This window comes from Phocoena sinus, chromosome 2 (assembly GCF_008692025.1).
Source record: "Phocoena sinus isolate mPhoSin1 chromosome 2, mPhoSin1.pri, whole genome shotgun sequence".
NCBI classification, from domain to species: Eukaryota; Metazoa; Chordata; class Mammalia; order Artiodactyla; family Phocoenidae; genus Phocoena; species Phocoena sinus.
In genome coordinates this window covers 103,047,410-103,066,144 of record NC_045764.1, presented here as the reverse complement: position 1 = coordinate 103,066,144, position 18,735 = coordinate 103,047,410, and the positions used below count along the sequence as shown (strand labels likewise).

The 18,735-nt window shown below is 42.4% G+C and overlaps 1 protein-coding gene across 1 annotated transcript in view; it reads left to right on the top strand.

The window, feature by feature from the left end:
• Positions 1 to 1,799: 1,799 nt before the first annotated feature.
• Positions 1,800 to 18,735, top strand: part of SLC7A8 (solute carrier family 7 member 8) — a 55,880-nt gene continuing 38,944 nt past the window's right edge. Inside the window, exon 1 of the mRNA XM_032624256.1 lies at positions 1,800 to 2,698. Coding sequence (XP_032480147.1) covers positions 2,548 to 2,698 — 151 coding nt within the window. The 5' untranslated portion in view covers positions 1,800 to 2,547. The remainder of the gene's footprint in view (positions 2,699 to 18,735) is intronic.

Sequence of the window (18,735 nt, the reverse complement as noted above, 5' to 3'; positions counted from 1 at the left end):
ATTATATCTACACCATTTGAATTGAAACATTACTGAAGGAATTCATGTTTGAGAGCAGAAAGATTATTTGTTTTATAACTTGACATTGAAATTTGAGCAGAAGTCTTCAAACCAGATGGTTGATGCTTTCTGATATCATCAGGAAAGGCCAAAAGCAATTCAAATTTTTTTCATTTCCCATGACTCATCCCCTCCCATGGAGTTCTGTGCTATATATTCCCTGCTTTGTCTGTTCTTTTTGTTAAAAATCCTTTTTACATCACCACCCCCACTTTTTTTTTGCTGAGGCTTTCAATTTGCTGTATCTTGAACTGCAGAAGGAGAAGCTGTTGAAACCTCTTAATACTTGCTGAGTGGTCAAGGGGCAAAGTGGAAAAGATTGCTGATTGGACTTTACCCCATGTGGAAAAGCCCTTCTTACAATAGCTCAACAATTCCCATTTTAAGGAATTATTTACTTCCCTTAAAATCCAACATCTTTTGGAACATTCTGCAAAAAGTGAGGCCAATTTCTGTACTTAGTGGTCAGGTTGGGGAACTTTATTTTTTAGACCCACTTTAAAATCAAGTGCTTTTGGGCTTCCCTGGTGGCGCAGTGGTTGAGAGTCCGCCTGCCGATGCAGGGGACGTGGTTTCGTGCCCCGGTCCGGGAGGGTCCCACATGACGCGGGGTGGCTGGGCCCGTGAGCCATGGCCGCTGAGCCTGTGCGTCCGGAGCCTGTGCTCCGCAACAGGAGAGGCCACAGCAGTGCGAGGCCCCCGTACCGCAAAAAAAAAAAAAAAAAAAAATCAAGTGCTTTTGCATAATGTATGTAATACAGATTAAAATAATTTCATTTTAGACTTACAGTGTTGTCTGCTATATTGCTTCTTGCTGTTTTTTTCAGAGTACTTTGCAATTATAAATAGATGTCATTGCTCTCACATAAGGCAGTAGTTTCTGGGTAAAATTCTTCACAGAAGCCAAGATACAGTATCAGTATGGAAATAAGTCATCTCTTAACATAAACAATCTGCTTCATGATCAGAGAGGTGCTTATAGCTCCCCACCCCCTCTCCAGTCTGCCTTTCTAATAATTTATAGATGCAAAAATATTAGAAGCTGTGAAAGGCCTTATTCCACCAGATTTTGTGTCATTCTTTCCTGGGACCAGAGTGGGGGTCTTCCCCCCCACCCCCGTTTCAGATAACACTAAATAAGAGCTGCGAACGCTGAGGCTGCCACGTCTTCCGGGTAATTTTGTTTCCACGCTACTCTTCACAGCTGCTCACAATTATACTAAATGAACCTCTTTTCCATTATTCTTCATTCTTTCCATTCCCCTCTCCCACCCTGAATTTCCTCCTATTTTCAGATACTTGAAGATAATGTCCCTACAGCCTTCTCTCCTGTATCCTCAAATCTTCCAGACATAAATATTTTAATACATTCGCCAGTGTATTTCTGATGGTACTAAAGTGTCTGCACAACCGGTGCCTTATTTATAAAGCCCACATCTGCTGAAAGACCTGTAATGCTATACCAGCTCATGAAACTCTCCCGGAACGGTCGACATGGGAGGATTTTTAATACTTCCACTATCTACAAAGAGAAAGATGGAGAAAAGAGAGCCTATCGATTACAAAAGGAAATCTGTTAATCCATCTTCTCGGTGATCTTTGGCGGCTGTGTGCTGCTATTTACATTGAACAGAAAGGAGGAGACAGAGGATGGATAGGAACGGAGGAGGTGGGGGCGGAGCTAGCTCAGCACATAAAACCCCTCGCTGAAAGGGGAACACGTTCGTTTGTGCCAGAGCCACTCTCCTGTAACCACGGGAGATGGGGCAGTCTGTGCCGTGAGGACGGAGATCGGAAGAAGGAAAACAGGGACAAGAAAACAAGCGAGACCGAAGAGGACATCTGGAGAAAGCGGAAGGCAGGAGACGGGGAGGGGAAAGCAACCCACGCCAGGTGGAAACAGGACCTAGGGCAAACCGGTCGGGTCCACGTTGTTTCTGGGAGAGAAGAGAGTACCGGAGGATTGCCTTTTTTCCTGTCAGTTAATGAAAACTACTTTTATCCTCATCATAAAAGAAAAGGGTAAGGGGAGGTAAAGACAATCTATTTTCTTAGGGGAAGAGCTGAGGGAAATCCGGACTACCTCTTTGAAGCATCTGAAATAAGCCACTGCCTGGTACACATAGCTGAAAGGTCCTGGTTTCTGAAGAGCTACATCCTTTTTCAGGAGAATTCCAGCCGGAGTAGCTGGCACAGTTCTATTTTTATATTTAAATATCTATGCCTCCCCCTTGCCACCCCCAACAACACTTTCCTTGTTTGTAAGCACGAGTGACAAGAAAGTGTCGAGGCAGAGTAGGAATATTTTCATTTTTCTCTTTTATCTGCCTGGGTCTTTTTTTTTTTTTTTTAAGAGGGTAGGAGCGGTCCTTATCACATCACGGAAAAGGACGTCTCCATTTGAAAGGCTTTCTCTCTAAATATATTTACATCCATATGCATTAGAAAGAGAGATACCTTTCGGAGGTTGAAATCCTACTGAGAAACATGGAAAAAGGAGCCAGGCACCGAAACAACACTGGAAAGAACCACCCAGGTGGGAGCGAGTCGGAGGCCAGCCCCGAGACTGGTTCTGGAGGGGGCGGAGTGGCCCTGAAGAAAGAGATTGGATTGGTCAGTGCTTGTGGTATCATTGTAGGTGAGTCCAATTCCTTTCCCCACCGACCACTCCTCCCCGTCTGGAGGTCCTCTTGTAGAACCTTAACCCCTCATTCCCCCAACCCCCGTAAAGCACTATTTCTACTTCCTGCTCCCTTAGAAAAGAGTTGTCATTCACCTGTGCTGTAACCTATTCCCACTGGTCAAGTTTGAGAGGTATAGGAAGTGCTGTATGTCATACATCTCTTCCTCCAAACCCGGCTGAGAAGTTCTGTCCAGTGTTCACGGAATGGAGCAAATAGGGGCACACATCTAGCTGATGGTCATTGTTGCCTGGGAGCTTGTTGAAAATATAGGTCTCCGGGCTCCACACTTGAGGGTTCTGTTTCAGTTGACTTAAGGTAGGGCTGGGGAACCTAGATTTTTAACAGGCTTTCCTGCAGCCATCTCCTTAGCAGGCTGTGGACTGGCTTTTGAGACATACTTAGTCGCTGTTTCATTGTTTACATTATATGAGACTATGGGCCTAGGGGGTGTGTCATAATAAAAATAGCTACAAACAGCAGTATAAGAATGCTTTGCCTTTCTATAGCTTTTACACCTTATACAGCACTTTCTCTTGGCAAAGCACATGTGATAGGGCTGTTATTCCCATTTCACAGATGAGGAAATAAATTATGGAAGAAAAGAAGAGACAGATTTTGCTTTTCTGTAAATGTGTAGTTGGCAGTTTCTCTCGTTGCTTAATGGAGTCCATGTAACATCCACGTCTCTTAACATCCACGGAAGACCCTGTGAGGTTCTCAAAGGGAGATGCGAATAACTGGAATGGGGAGTCCGGCTGGGAGGCTTTGAAACTGGGGGAGCCTGAGTGTCCCCGAGAGTGCCAGTGCAGGCCACTCCAACCCCGTAACTGTACTCTACCGGGCAGGGGGTCCCAAATATGGCTCCATCTCGAGGCAACACATATTCCTCTTTCCAGAGAGGCCCTAGAGATCGATGGGCAATGGGTCATTACTGTCCTCACTCCAGAGGGTGAGAGTTTCTTCTGTTGTCTTTGGTAGAGGGCTTTACCTTTTTCCCAGAGAAAGGGGCATGGGACAGTCAGGACAGATAGGTTTCTGTGCAGACTTCCTTTTGAAGGCATGTAGTGTCCTGGTGCCCACAGCACTTGGATAACCCCATGGTCCTCATGGTAGCACAGAGGCATTTCGGCACCTGAGCAATGGTGGCACTGGAGAACACCCTTGAAATCAAATCAAATCAGTACAATATTCAGATAGTCCTCTTCACCTCTACAGCCAGCCTTCATACATCATGTTATCTCCACTCTGCTTTCAAAGTGGAATCCCACTTTATCTAATTCTCTGACTCTGGGAGGTTTTCCAGGCATCTACAGTTTTAAGAAAGGTAATGTTATTTTAAACAATTATAGTCATGATTTGAATCTCTCATTACCTTTTCTGTCTCTCCCTTATTTCAATTGCTCTAAAAAATGAGATCAGCAAAGTACTCAATATGTATAGCACATGCCAATTTAAGGTCTGTAAATAGCCCAGAGCCTGTTACCTCTTTCACCCATTTGACTGAGAGGATTAAGAATTTTCCCCCCTTTGGGAAGGTTCTGTTTTATCCACAGAGTGCACACCCACAAACACACAAGCACAGTCAGACCTCCTTCCTGCCTCAGCCTTGTTCACCCACCCCTACATATGTGCAGGTATTCAAGGGTAGAGAATACTCTCCTATATACTGAGCTTGTTTTTGTCTCTTTCTTTATCGTTTGTCTAAGACTATGAAGAAATGGGAGTGTCCAGGTATAAGAGATACAGTTTTAGTTGGGTGAATGCTACTGCTGATTTGTCCACAGCCTCATGGATAGCACTTCACAGTAAGAATAGTCCCAATGCTCCCATTGGTATTATAGCAACCAGAATAATAACTCTGGTAGTCTATGGTGAAAAGAGATCCCAAATATGTGATTTCAGAGAAATCAGGATATTTTTCCAAAGTGCAAGAGTCCTTGTACAGTTAATAGCCACGATTGTATCTCCATTTAAGCTGAGACACACATTTCCCCTTTAGGGTGATGTGGAGATGAAATCCTTTCCATTTCCCCTCCTGCGTGGCTGTTGATTTACAAATGTGCTGAGTAGCTGCCCTGTCCTCTAGAGGGGTTTCCGAGTGGATGACAGTGATTCCAATTTTTTCAAGACCAAATGCAAAAATAGAAATGGCATTTTTCACATGGAATTCAGTGATCTGGTGTGCACCGTCAACACTGTGGAAGGAAGAGAATTTGAAGGCAAAAAGAGAAAGGAAATTTCCTAAGGTCATGAGGTATGGGAAAGTAGCAACTGCCCCAAATCTATCTCATATCCAATTGACTTAGAGGGATAAGTTAAACTATGTTTCATAAAACCTCATAAAATTTCACTCACAATCATCATTGATGATTTAAAGTAGGAATAACAAAATGGCAGGTGTTACAAGAATATAAAATGAACTAATAGAAGACTCATGCCCTAGAATTATTTATAATCTGACTGGGGAGATGAGATCTATATACATTAGACAGAGAACATTGAAAATTTATGGTACGGTTGAGCTGTGTAAGGAGGACAAAGTTAGGTGAATGGTGAGAAACTCAGAGAGAAGTTCTCACCCAGAACTAGATTAAGAAGCATCTTGAAGGACATGGAGAAAGATGGAGTAGAGATGATAATTCTGGAAGATTTGGTAGGTAGATGGAAAATGACTAAACTGTGATTTCCTTGAGCAAAAAAATGTGTCGTATACGTCTCTGAATCTTTAGTGCTCAGCAGAGTCCCTGACATGAAACAGTTACTCAAATGATTGTTGAATTTAATTGAGCCTTGTACAAAACTCTGAAGACTGTAGTAATAAAAAGTATTTATCTGAAGGGCTCTTGGGAACCTGGCTTGAAAATCTTTAAGCCAGGAATAATTTCATCAACTTAGAAATGAGGTTGACCTGTTTTTAATTTTTTAACATCACCTCTGCCCTAATCTAACCAGGCTATTGCTCTCTACATACTTGGCCAAGGAAACCTGTTGGCAACAGGTGAACTTAGATTTCTCCATGAATGTGGAGTCTCCCCCAAATTAAGGAGAGTATGAAGGAGCAGCAAAATTAATTAATTGATGCTATCAAAGCTACTGTTAATAGCTGTCATTATTAAACACTTATTATGTGCCAGACACTGTCCAGTTACCAAACATACATTGTCTTATTTATCCCTCACAATAATTCCGTGTGGTAAGCACTTCCTCGCCCTTCATCCAGATAAGAAAATAGAGGCTCAGAGGGACAAGCAGCTTGTTGAAGGTCACACAGCTGAAAAGTATTGAAGACTCAAACCTAGAGCTTGTCTGAATCCTGAATCAAGCTTGTAAGCATTGTTCTCTACTCTTTTAATTTTCATGTCCTAAAAGAGGTGTTTTCATTTAGATCCTGGGCAAAGGTCCTTATTTGTTTTTATAGATGGAGCAGTTAGTGCATTCCAGGTGAGGAAGTGTCCCAGTATAAATGAGAACTGAGCAATCGGCTGGGAGTGGAAGAAGGTACCGTTCTGGTACAGCTGCAGGAACACTTGTGGGGGAGCCTGAGGTGCGCTGCTTCAGCTACTGCAGGATGTGATCAGCACAGACCACGCTCCCATTAACTCTCCCACATGCACACCTTTCCTCTCTGGACCAGCGTTCTTTGCAGCCATGGTAGAGGTGCCCACAGAGTTCCTGGCTGTTTAGGTCACTTTATGTCAGTTATGTATTTAGGTATGCACCCAGAATCTAGGTCTGGCACTAGTTCAGCTACAGAGCCTACGGAAAAGATTCATGATTTGTTAGACCTTTTTGTTTTTAGCACAATGTATGTTTATGGGGTACCTTGGTATATTTGCTGCAGAGCAATATTGGATGCAGGTCTAGCTATTAGACTGTTCTCTTTCAGCTAACAAGATGTTTAAAAAATAGTATTTATTGAGCTCTTACTAAATGCCAGTTCCTGTGCTATAAACTCTTTACATATATTACCTTATTTAATCCTGACTACAGTCCTATGGAAATACGTATTATAACTCTATTTTATTTTTTTAATTAATTAATTAATTTATTTATTTTTGGCTGCATTGAGTCTTCGTTGCTGCACGCGGGCTTTCTGTAGTTGCGGCAAGAGGGGGCTTACTCTTCGTTGCGGTGTGTGGGCTTCTCATTGCGGTGGCTTCTCTTGTTGCGGAGCACAGGCTCTAGGCGCGCAGGCTCCAGAGTGCAGGCTCAGTAGTTGTGGCGCACGGGCTTAGTTGCTCCGCAGCACGTGGGATCCTCCCGGACCAGGGCTTGAACCCGTGTCCCCTGCATTGGCAGGTGGATTCTTAACCACAGTGCCACCAGGAGAGTCTCTATAACTCTATTTTAAACATGGGGAAATTGAGTCACAGAGCTGGGAAGTAAGTTGTCTGGGATCACACAACTGACTACTGAGATGGTCTGACTCCACAACCAAAGGTCTTAGCCATTCCCCGTTTCTAATTGGTAACCAAGAGAGGCAGGAGGGAGGCTGGTGTGTATTGTGTGGTGTGGCAGTGGGACATGCAGGACCATAACCCTGACACTGGAGTCTGGAAAGACCGTGGATGTCTGATGCTGGAAAAGTTGGGGGGAAACTTCTTTTTTTTTTTTTTTACATCTTTATTGGAGTATAATTGCTTTACAATGGTGTGTTAGTTTCTGCTTTATAACAAAGTGAATCAGTTATACTTTTTTTTTTTATTTTAAGGGGGAAACTTCTTTTAAAGGCTATTTGTCAACAAAGAAGTGTGGCTATAGGTATAACCATACTGAAATGGCACTGGACTGATTTGGAAATATTTCAGGTCCAAAAGATTTTCAGACCCGTGTGTTTTTACACCACTTTAGAAAATTTTACATTTTAGTCTCTAATTTGATGTATTAGCTTTCTAATCCCCAAAATGTCAATTGGATGTTAACCAGAGGCTGGAGTGTGAAAATTGCTTCTCGAGTTTGTACTTCAATTTTTTTTTTTAAACATGGAAGGATTAGCATTTGGTTCATTCATGATGAAAACATGTTTAAAACTGTCATTGTTCTCAAAAAAAACTCTGAGACAGAAGCCAACTTGGACACTTTTCAAAACAAACACATCTTAGCGAATAGAGAAACGCTATACCCAGTGGTGTAATAATAATAATATAAGTAGCTACCATTTCCTGAGCACTACTATGCACCCAATTCGTAGTAGCTGATCAGTGCTTTATGGATATTCTCATCTAATCCCATGAAATAAGTACTGTGATAGAAAGGATGGCATTGAATGAATAAGTAACTGAACAGTGGCAGAGCCAGGATTCCCATCCAGGTCATTGAACTCTGAAGCCACTGGGCTTAATCAAAATGCTCCACAGCATGGAGCTCCCTGGAACCAGGGATCTTGTTGCTTCGTGCCAGGAACCAAGGGGCTCAAGGAGCAAGCTGGTTGAGCCTGCTACTGTCAGGGCTGCAATATGTTCTCTCAAAGAGCAGAGTTATGCAGAATAAGTGAGTAGCAGGAGACACTTAGGTTAGGGAAAGAAAATAGAAACCCAGCAGGTAAAAAAATATGTTCCAAGAAACAGAAACAAACAGCCCATTCTGTTTAGAAAAACAGCAACAACAAAAACACCCTGTACCCAGATCAGATGACCTTCTCAGAGAGGCCAGCACCATATATATCACTTTTTCTGAATGAAATCGGCTTACTGAAGTGGCATGGAGGTATGGAGCATACTGGGTGAGGCTTTCAAGTTGCCCAGCTACCAAGGTTTTCTGCTTTCCTCTGAGGGTTAATCCAGCAGCACAGCTGCCTGCAAAGAAACGCTTCAGGAATGTCTGTTGTTGCTCTTGTTGTTTGGTTGTTATTTTTTGGGGGGGGGGGGGGTGAGGGGTTATCAAAAAAGCAGGCATGAGCAAATAATCCCAAGAATATATTCTGAACCACCCCAAACAACAGAAAGTTAGGAGTCCATCCCTTCTAATTTTTAACTCCCAGCTGAGCGTACAGAGCAAGAAGGATCATGCCTTGTTCCCCTCCCAGAACTTGCCTGCAAAAGAGCCCTCCCCACCCTCACCCCCCCACCAGCTCTTCTCCCTGGACATCTGGAATGGCAAAGTGCAGACAGCTCCCTGGCTCAGGGGTAGGGACTGCTGGTCACAGGATCCGGTCGGCCCATATTTTAACATTTCGCACTCATTCAGTGTTATGTGCTAGGCCCTGTGCTAAGCACCAGTAAATTTTACTTCTAAGAAGCCAAATTATCTCTCAAGTCTATTTTAAGCTGTTTCATTTATAGAATGAATGAAGTCTGAGCTGAAAAGCTTTATCGATTGCATCTCATCCCTCATCCTTCCACACGGTCATGAGTCTTCCCATTGGTTTGCTCCCTGCTCTAAATATCTTCAGCATTACCAGTGATGTCGCTCCTGGGGAGAGGATTTCACATTATGCCTTAAGATGTTCTGGGCAACCTCACATTGTGAAGGCCGATTACCCAGAGGGTGTTCCGTTGCTGCAGAATTGTTAGTGTACTTTTCTCAGTATCTATAGATTTTCAAGGTGTCTGCTCGTACATCTGTGAGATGCGAAAATTCTTTAGCTGCCTCTTTAGAGTACAATTCTGCATAGGGTGTTGACTCAGCAGCTGGGACAGCCAGGTCAGGTTGCTTTAGGGATAAGGAGGCATTTGTTAAGTGGGCCCTGATGCTGGAAGTAGGAAGCATAGAATGAATTTTTCCATGATTTGTATTAGCATGTTGTGGAAAGGGAGGAACCATTGATGATATCACAGAACAGGAAGAGCTTTGGAGATAGTCCTGGATTTTTAAACTACTTCCCTATTTACAAGCTTGGTAACCTGGAACCAGTTAATTATCAGTAAAATAGAAATTTCTTGTGGAGTATTAAAATAAGGCTGGTAGGGCTTCCCTGCTGGGGCAGTGGTTGAGAGTCCGCCTGCCGATGCAGGGGACACGGGTTCGTGCCCCGGTCCGGGAAGATCCCACATGCCGTGGCGCAGCTGGGCCCGTGAGCCATGGCCGCTGAGCCTGCATGTCCAGAGCCTGTGCTTCGCAGTGGGAGAGGCCACAACAGTGAGAGGCCCACATACCGCAAAATAAATAAAATAAAATAAGGCTGGTATCCTATGGTATATGTTCAGTAAATATTAGTTTCGTTCTCTCCTTTAAGCTCATCGTCCACCACCCCCTCTTCCCCCAATCCCCACTCTCACCCCACCTCCACACTCATTAATTCTTGTTTAGAAACGTAGATTAGATTAGGTTGATTGGGTGATGGGAAGAACTGACCAATTCAGCCCAAGTCTGATCTGTTTATCAAGCAGCCAGTGCTTTTCCTTTTCTCTCTGTTGACTTGAGTCTACTTACTCAATCAGCTTCTTGTGCTTCCCCTGTTCCAGGAAGCTTTTTTTGAATAGCCTCCATCGGTGGCCTTTTCCATCCCTAACATCTTGTCATGAGTCACAATTGCGCTCATGCAACTTCTGCTCTCCCTGGTGGTGTCAATTCTGTGTCCACATGCATCATGTTCACTTCTCTGCACGATTCCCTAAGGGCAGGGACTGAGTCTTTCTCATTTTCACATCCCCATGTATTTATTCAGCCTAGCACAGGGTAAGTGCTTAGAAAGTATTTGTTGAAAAATAGCAGTCAGTCTAAGCCAGATCATACATTAGACACCTGTCTGCCAGCAATGTGAATATGCTTTATTATTTTGGCTGCATTTGGGATCTTAATTCCCTGACCAGGGATCAAACGTGCGCCCTCTACAGTGGAAGCGTGGACTCTTAAACAATGGACAGCCAGGGAAGTCCCTGAATATGCTTAGCAATACCGTACACTTAAAAATGGTTAAGGTGGTAAATTTAATGTTGTGTGTTGAAAAAAAATTTTTTTAGCTTAAAAATGAGTTATTCCCATAAACAATAAATTTTTGCACTTAGCAAAAAACAAACAAAACACCAAGCACCCAAATCTCATTTAAGTTCAGATTTGAAAAGGACTTTAGGAATTAACCAGATGACAACAGGCTTATCTCAACCTTGGCACTATTACCTTTTGGGCCAGATACTTTGTTGTTTTGCGGGGCTGCCCCGTGCAGCATCCCTGGCCTCTACCCACTAGATGCCAGTAGCACCGCCTCCCCAGTTGTGACAGCCAGAAATGTCTCCAAACACTACCAATTGTCCCCTGAGGGTGGGGAGATGGTGCAGAATTGCCACTGGATGAGAACCACTGATGTAGACAAAGCCTCTCACTGCTGGTGCCTGGTTTCCCAACCAGACAGGGAGATGCTGGAAGCCCGATGTGAATCCTTAATGTTCATTTTTGAGGGCTCAGCACTCTTAGCCCCTCAGGCCAGGATGCCTGTCTTTCAATGGCTAGTGGATGGTGGTTGGCTCCATCTATGTTAAAAGTCCATGTGTGAACAAGTGCTTCCCAATTACCTTTCGAAGCAAGCATGTACAGAGTGGGTGCTCAATAAATACTTCTTGAGATGTAATTACCTGTTGGCCACCTACCTGTGGCATCTAAAAACTGTACCCAGACAATGCTTCATGGTCCTGGCTCTGCAGTGCTATTTCAGAGCCAAACTTCCAAAGCAAGACCATTATTGGTGTCTTCTAGAGATTATTTCTATCCCTACTGCTATAAATCCTAGTAGCTTCCTATATTTGCTGGCATTAAACAGATTATAAAATGTTTCCACGCATGTGTGATCGCATTTCATCCCCACAACAGCCCTGTGAGGTAGGCAAGGCGGGAGCAAGTATTCCCATTTAACAGATGAAGTAGGGGCTCTCAGAAAAATTCAGGTCACACAGCTTATGAGTGGCAAAGCAAGAACTCAATGGATCCTCCGACTCTAAGTCTAGCACCCATTTCACTCTTTAGCATGGAATCCGAACCAGCAGAGTCCTAGAGCGCCTTCCACATCTCTGTTCGGCAGGAGATGGCAACACCACAGGGTGTGTGTCAGAGTCTTGACCAGCCGTCACCCTGAGGTAGCTGTTTGTACAGTCTTGATGGGAAATGGACACAGGGTGAGAGGCATGGTGAGATTCCAGGCCTACCATGAGGATCAAAGCCTGGCCTCGATATGCTGACCCTACTTCCATGCTGTTCCCCTAGTCCTGAAAATCCTGAGACCCTCCCAGCCACTTTGTGGGAGAAGCACAAAGAAGGTTCACCTTGGCTTTCTCTGGACATCATAGAAAAAGACAGAACCTCCAAGGGCCAGGAGAAGCTCTGACTAGATTCCAAGAGGAGCATGAGTCAGTAGGAAAGGCCAAAGCATTTTGGATTTGAGAGTCTCTTGGGCATTAGAAGTCTGTAATTCCATGCCCTAGGAAATTCTTTGATGGCTACAGCATTCTAGCATGGACAGGCCTGGAAGTGATTAAGGCCTTAATATGAATCACATGGGTATTTGCCCACAGGTGAAGTCAGCAGTTATTCATGGCAAATGTGGATTTTCTCAATTCCAGCAGTTTTTCTAGTGACAACTTGCCCACTGATACAACTTGGCCCCCCCCCCTTTTTTTTGTTGGGGGTAGGAGTTTATTAATTAATTTATTTTTGCTGTGTTGGGTCTTCGTTTCTGTGTGAGGGCTTTCTCTAGTTGTGGCAAGCGGGGGCCACTCTTCATCGCGGTGCGCGGGCCTCTCACTATTCGCGGCCTCTCGTTGCGGAGCACGGACTCCAGACGCACAGGCCCAGTAGTTGTGGCTCACGAGCCTAGTTGCTCCGCGGCATGTGGGAATCTTCCCAGACCAGGGCTCGAACCCGTGTCCCCTGCATTAGCAGGCAGATTCTCAACCACTGCGCCACCAGGGAAGCCCCCAAATGACCCAATTTTTTTCCTTTCTATGGCTAATATTCCATTGTATATATATACCACATCTTCTTTATCCATTCGTCTGTCAATGGGCATTCAGGTTGCTTCCATGACCTGGCTATGGTAAATAGTGCTGCAATGAACATTGGGGTGCATGTGTCTTTTTTTTTTTTGCATTTGCCTGCAATTTGGTCAAATAATATATATATTTTTAACATCTTTATTGGAGTATAATTGCTTTACAATGGTGTGTTAGTTTCTGCTTTATAAGAAAGTGAATCAGTTATACATATACATATACATATGTTCCCATATCTCTTCCCTCTTGTGTCTCCCTCCCTCTCACCCTCCCTATCCCACCCCTCTAGGTGGTCATAAACCACCGAGCTGATCTCCCTGTGCTATGCAGCTGCTTCCCACTAGCTATCTATTTTACGTTTGACAGTGCATATATGTCCATGCCTCTCTCTCACTTTGTCACAGCTTACCCTTCCCCCTCCCCATATCCTCAAATCCATTCTCTAATAGGTCTGTGTCTTTATTCCCATCTTACCCCTATGTTCTTCATGACACATGTGTCTTTTTGAAATATGGTTTTCTCTGGGTATATGCCCAGTAGTGGGATTGCTGGGTTATGGTAATTCTAATTTTAGTTTTTTAATGAACCTCCATACTGTTCTCCATAGTGGCTGTATCAATTTACATTCCCACCAACAGTGCAAGAGGGTTCCCTTTTCTCCACACCCTCATCAGCATTTGTTGTTTGTAGATTTTCTGATGATGCCCATTCTAACTGGTGTGAGGTGATACCTCATTGTAGTTTTGATTTGCATTTCTCTAATCATTAGTGATGTTGAGCAGCTTTTCATGTGCTTCTTGGCCATCTGTACGTCTTCTTTGGAGAAATGTCTATTTAGGCCTTCTGCCCATTTTTGGATTGGGTTGTTTGTTTTTTTGATATTGAGCTGCATGAGCTGTTTATATATTTTGGAGATTAATCCTTTGTCCATTGATTCGTTTGCAAATATTTTCTCCCATTCTGAGGGTTGTCTTTTTGTCTTGTTTGTAGTTTCTTTTGCTTTGCAAAAGCTTTTAAGTTTCGTTAGGTCCCATTTGTTTATTTTTGTTTTTATTTCCATTACTCTAGGAGGTGGATCAAAAAAGATCTTGCTGTGATTTATGTCAAAGAGTGTTCTTCCTATGTTTTCCTCTAAGAGTTTTGTAGTGTCTGGTCTTACATTTAGGTCTCTAATCCATTTTGAGTTTATTTTTGTGTATGGTGTTAGGGAGTGTTCTAATTTCATTCTTTTACATGTAGCTGTCCAGTTTTCCCGGCACCACTTATTGAAGAGACTGTCTTTTCTCCATTATATATCCTTGCCTCCTTTCTCATAGATTAGTTGACTGTAGGTGCGTGGGTCTATCTCTGGGCTTTCTATCCTGTTCCACTGATCTATATTTCTGTTTTTGTGCCAGTACCATATTGTCTTGATTACTGTAGCTTTGTAGTATAGTCTGAAGTCAGGGAGTCTGGTTCCTCCAGCTCTGTTTTTTTTCTCTCAAGACTGCTTTGGCTATTCGGGGTCTTTTGTGTCTCCATACAAATTTTAAGATTTTTTGTTCTAGTTCTGTAAAAAATGGGCCACTGGTAATTTGATAGGGATTGCATTGAATCTGTAGATTGCTTTGGGTAGTAAAGTCATTTTCACAATATTGATTCTTCCAATCCAAGGACATGGTATATCTCTCCATCTGTTTCTGTCATCTTTGATTTCTTTCATCAGTGTCTTATAGTTTTCTGAGTACAGGTCTTTTACCTCCTTAGGTAGGTTTATTCCTAGGTATTTTATTCTTTTTGTTGCAGTGGTGAATGGGATTGTTTCATTAATTTCTCTTTCTGATCTTTTGTTGTTAGTGTGTAGGAATGCAAGAGATTTCTGTGCATTAATTTTGTATCCTGGAACTTTACCAAATTCATTGATTAGCTCTGGTAGTTTTCTGGTGGCATCTTTAGGATTCTCTATGTATAGTATCATGTCATCTGCAAACAGTGACAGTTTTACTTCTTCTTTTCCAATTTGTATTCCTCTTTTTCTTCTCTGATTGCCATGGCTAGGACTTCCAAAACTGTGTTGAATAATACTGGCGAGAGTGGACATCCTTGTCGTGTTCCTGATGTTAGAGGAAATGCTTTCAGTTTTTCACCATTGAGAACAATGTTTGCTGTGGGTTTGTCGTATGTGGCCTTTATTATGTTGAGGTAGGTTCCCTCTATGCCCACTTTCTGGAGAGTTTTTTTCATAAATGGGTGTTGAATTTTGTCAAACATTTTTTCTGCATCTATTGAGATGATCATATGGTTTTTATCCTTCAATTTATTAATATGGTGTATCACATTGACTGATTTGCGTATATTAAAGAATCCTTGCATCCCTGGGATAAATCCCACTTGATCATGGTGTATGATCCTTTAATTTGTTGTTGGATTCTGTTTGCTAGTATTTTGTTGAGGATTTTTGCATCTATGTTCATCAGTGATATGGGTCTGTAATTTTCTTTTTTTGTACTATCTTTGTCTGGTTTTGGTATGAGGGTGATGGTGGCCTCATAGAATGAGTTTGGGAGTGTTCCTTCCTCTGCAATTTTTTTTTGTTTTTTAATTTGGCTACATTGGGTCTTCATTGCTGCGTGCACGCTTTCTCTAGTTGCGGTGAGCAGGGGCTATTCTTCGTTGTGGTGAGTGGGCTTTTTGTTGCGGTGGCTTCTCTTGTTGCAGTGCATGGGCTCTAGGCACACGGGCTTCAGTACTTGTGGCTCGCGGGCTGTAGAGCACAGGCTCAGCGGTTGTGGCACACGGGTTTAGTTGCTCCATGGCATGTGGGATCTTCCCGGACCAAGGCTCGAACCCATGTCCCCTGCATTGGCAGGCAGATTTTTAACCACTGTGCCACCAGGGAAGTCTCCTCTGCAATTTTTTGGAAGAATTTGAGAAGGATGGGTGTTAGCTCTTCTCTAAATGTTTGAGAGAATTCCCCTGTGAAGCCATCTGTTCCTGGACTTTTGTTTGCTGGAAGATTTTTAATCACAGTTTCAATTTCATTACTTGTGATTAGTCTGTTCATATTTTCTATTTCTTCCTGGTCCAGTCTTGGAAGGTTATACCTTTCTAAGAATTTGTCCATTTCTTCCAGGTTGTCCATTTTATTGGCATAGCGTTGCTTGTAGTAGTCTCTTAGGATGCTTTGTATTCCTGAAATGTCTGTTGTAACTTCTCCTTTTTCATTTCTAATTTTATTGATTTGAGTCCTCTCGCTCTTTTTCTTGATGAGTCTGGCTAAAGGTTTAGCAATTTTATTTATCTTCTCAAAGAACCAGCTTTTAGTTTTATTGATCTTTGCTATTGTTTTCTTTGTTTCATTTATTTCTTCTCTGATCTGTATGATTTCTTTCCTTCTACTAACTTTGGGCTTTGTTTGTTCTTCTATCTCTACTTCTTTTAGGTGTAAGTTTAGATTGTTTATCTGAGATTTTTCTTGTTTCTTGAGGTAGGCTTGTATTGCTATAAACTTCCCTCTTAGAACTGCTTTTGCTGCATCCCATAGGTTTTGGATCATCGTATTTTCTTGTCATTTGTCTCTAGGTATTTTTTGATTTCCTCTTTGATTTCTTCAGTGATCTCTTGGTTATTTAGTAATGTATTATTTAGCCTCCATGTGTTTGTGTTTTTTTCCCTGTAATTGATTTCTAATCTCATAGCGTTGTGGTCAGGAAAGATGCTTGATATGATTTCAGTTTTCTTAAATTTACCAAGGCTTGATTTGTGACCCAAGATGTGATCTATCCTGGAGAATGCTCCATGTGCACTTGAGAAGAAAGTATAATCTGCTGTTTTTGGATGGAATGTCCTATAAATATCAATTAAATCTATCTGGTCTATTGTGTCATTTAAAGCTTGTGTTTCCTTATTAATTTTCTGTCTGGATGATCTGTCCATTGGTGTAAGTGAGGTGTTAAAGTCCCCCACTATTGTTGTGTTACTGTCGATTTCCTCTTTTATAGCTGTTAGCATTTGCCTTATGTATTGAGGTGCTCCTATGTTGGGTACGTATATATTTATAATTGTTATATCTTCTTCTTGGATTGATCCCTTGATCATTATGTAGTGTCCTTCCTTGTCTCTTGTAGCATTCTTTATTTTAAAGTCTATTTTATCTGATATGAGTATTGCTACTCCAGCTTTCTTTTGACTTCCATTTGCATGGAATATCTTTTTCCATCCCCTCACTTTCAGTCTGTATGTGTCCCTAGGTCTGAAGTGGGTCTCTTGTACACAGCATATATATGGGTCTTATTTCTGTATCCATTTAGCAAGCCTGTGTCTTTTGGTTGGAGCATTTAATCCATTCACGTTTTAGGTAATTATCGATATGTATGTTCCAATTACCATTTTCTTAATTGTATGGGTTTGTTTCTGTAGGTCCTTTTCTTCTCTTGTGTTTCCCACTTAGAGAAGTTCCTTTAGCATTTGTTATAGAGCTGGTCTGGCAGTGCTGAATTCTCTGGCTTTTGCTTGTCTGTAAAGCTTTTGATTTCTCCATCGAATCTGAAAGAGATCCTTGCTGGGTAGAGTAATCTTGGTTGTAGGTTCTTCCCTTTCATCACTTTAAATATATTGTGCCACTCCCTTCTTTCTTATAGAGTTTCTGCTGAGAAATCAGCTGTTAACCTTATGGGAGTTCCCTTGTATGTTATTTGTCATTTTTCCCTTGTTGCTTTCAGTACTTTTTCTTTGTCTTTAATCTTTGTCAGTTTGATTACTATGTGTCTCGGCGTGTTTCTCCTTGGGTTTATCCTGCCTGGGATTCTCTGCACTTCCTGGACTTGGGTGGCTATTTCCCTTCCCATGTTAGGGAAGTTTTCGACTATAATCTCTTCAAATATTTCCTTGGGTCCTTTCTCTCTCTCTTCTCCTTCTGGGACCCCTATAATGCGAATGTTGTTGTGTTTAATATTGTCCCAGAGGTCTCTTAGGCTGTCTTCATTTCTTTTCACTCCTTTTTCTTTATTCTGTTCCACGGCAGTGAATTCCACCATTCTGTCTTCCAGGTCACTTATCCATTCTTCTGCCTCAGTTATTCTGCTATTGATTCCTTCTAGTGTATTTTTCATTTCAGTTATTGTATTGTTCATCTCTGTTTGTATGTTCTTTAATTCTTCTAGGTCTTTGTGAAACATTTCTTGCATCTTCTCTATCTTTGCCTCCATTGTTTTTCCGAGGTCCTGGATCATCTTCACTATCATTATTCTGAATTCTTTTTCTGGAAGGTTGCCTATCTCCACTTCATTTAGTTGTTTTTCTGGGGTTTTATCTTGTTCCTTCATCTGGTACAAAGTCCTCTGCCTTTTCATTTTGTCTGTCTTTCTGTGAATGTGGTTTTCCTTCCACAGGCTGCAGAATTGTAGTCTAATTTATTTATTTGTTTGTTTGTTTATTTATTTTTGGCTGTGTTGGCTCTTTGTTGCTGCACACGGGCTTTCTCTAGTTGAGGTGAGCAGGGGCTACTCTTTGTTGTGGTGCATGGGCTTCTCACTGCAGTAGCTTCTCTTATTGCGGAGCATGGGCTCTAGGTGCATGGGCTTCAGTAGTTGTGGCATGGGGGCTCAGTAGTTGTGGTACATGAGCTTAGTTGCTCCACAGCATGTGGGATCTTCCCAGACCAGGGCTCGATCCCGTGTCCCCTGCATTGGCAGGAGGGTTCTTAACCACTGCGCCACCAGGGAAGTCCCAGCATCACTTTTAAGTAAATGTAAAGTGAATATTCTTTGGGCTCCAGTACATAGCTGTGCTCTGAGTGATATTCCTCCCCCTGTAGAAATTCTAGAGGCTGCTAAGGGGGAGGAGACATCTGATTCTGGTTTTCTACGTAGTGGCTTCCTAGAATCAGGGCAAGGCATTCCTCTCCTTCCCATCCCGTAGTGCTCAGTTTTGGTTAGCATAATTCAATTTTTTTTTCCACTTTTATCTTTGTCATTTTAATTGGTCAAAATGAAGATTGTTGATGGGGAGAGCTCAAGTTTTATAAAACGAGAACTCTTGTCCCAGTGCCAGCCCTCACCATCTACTACGGCAGCTCCATGGAAGGACACGTT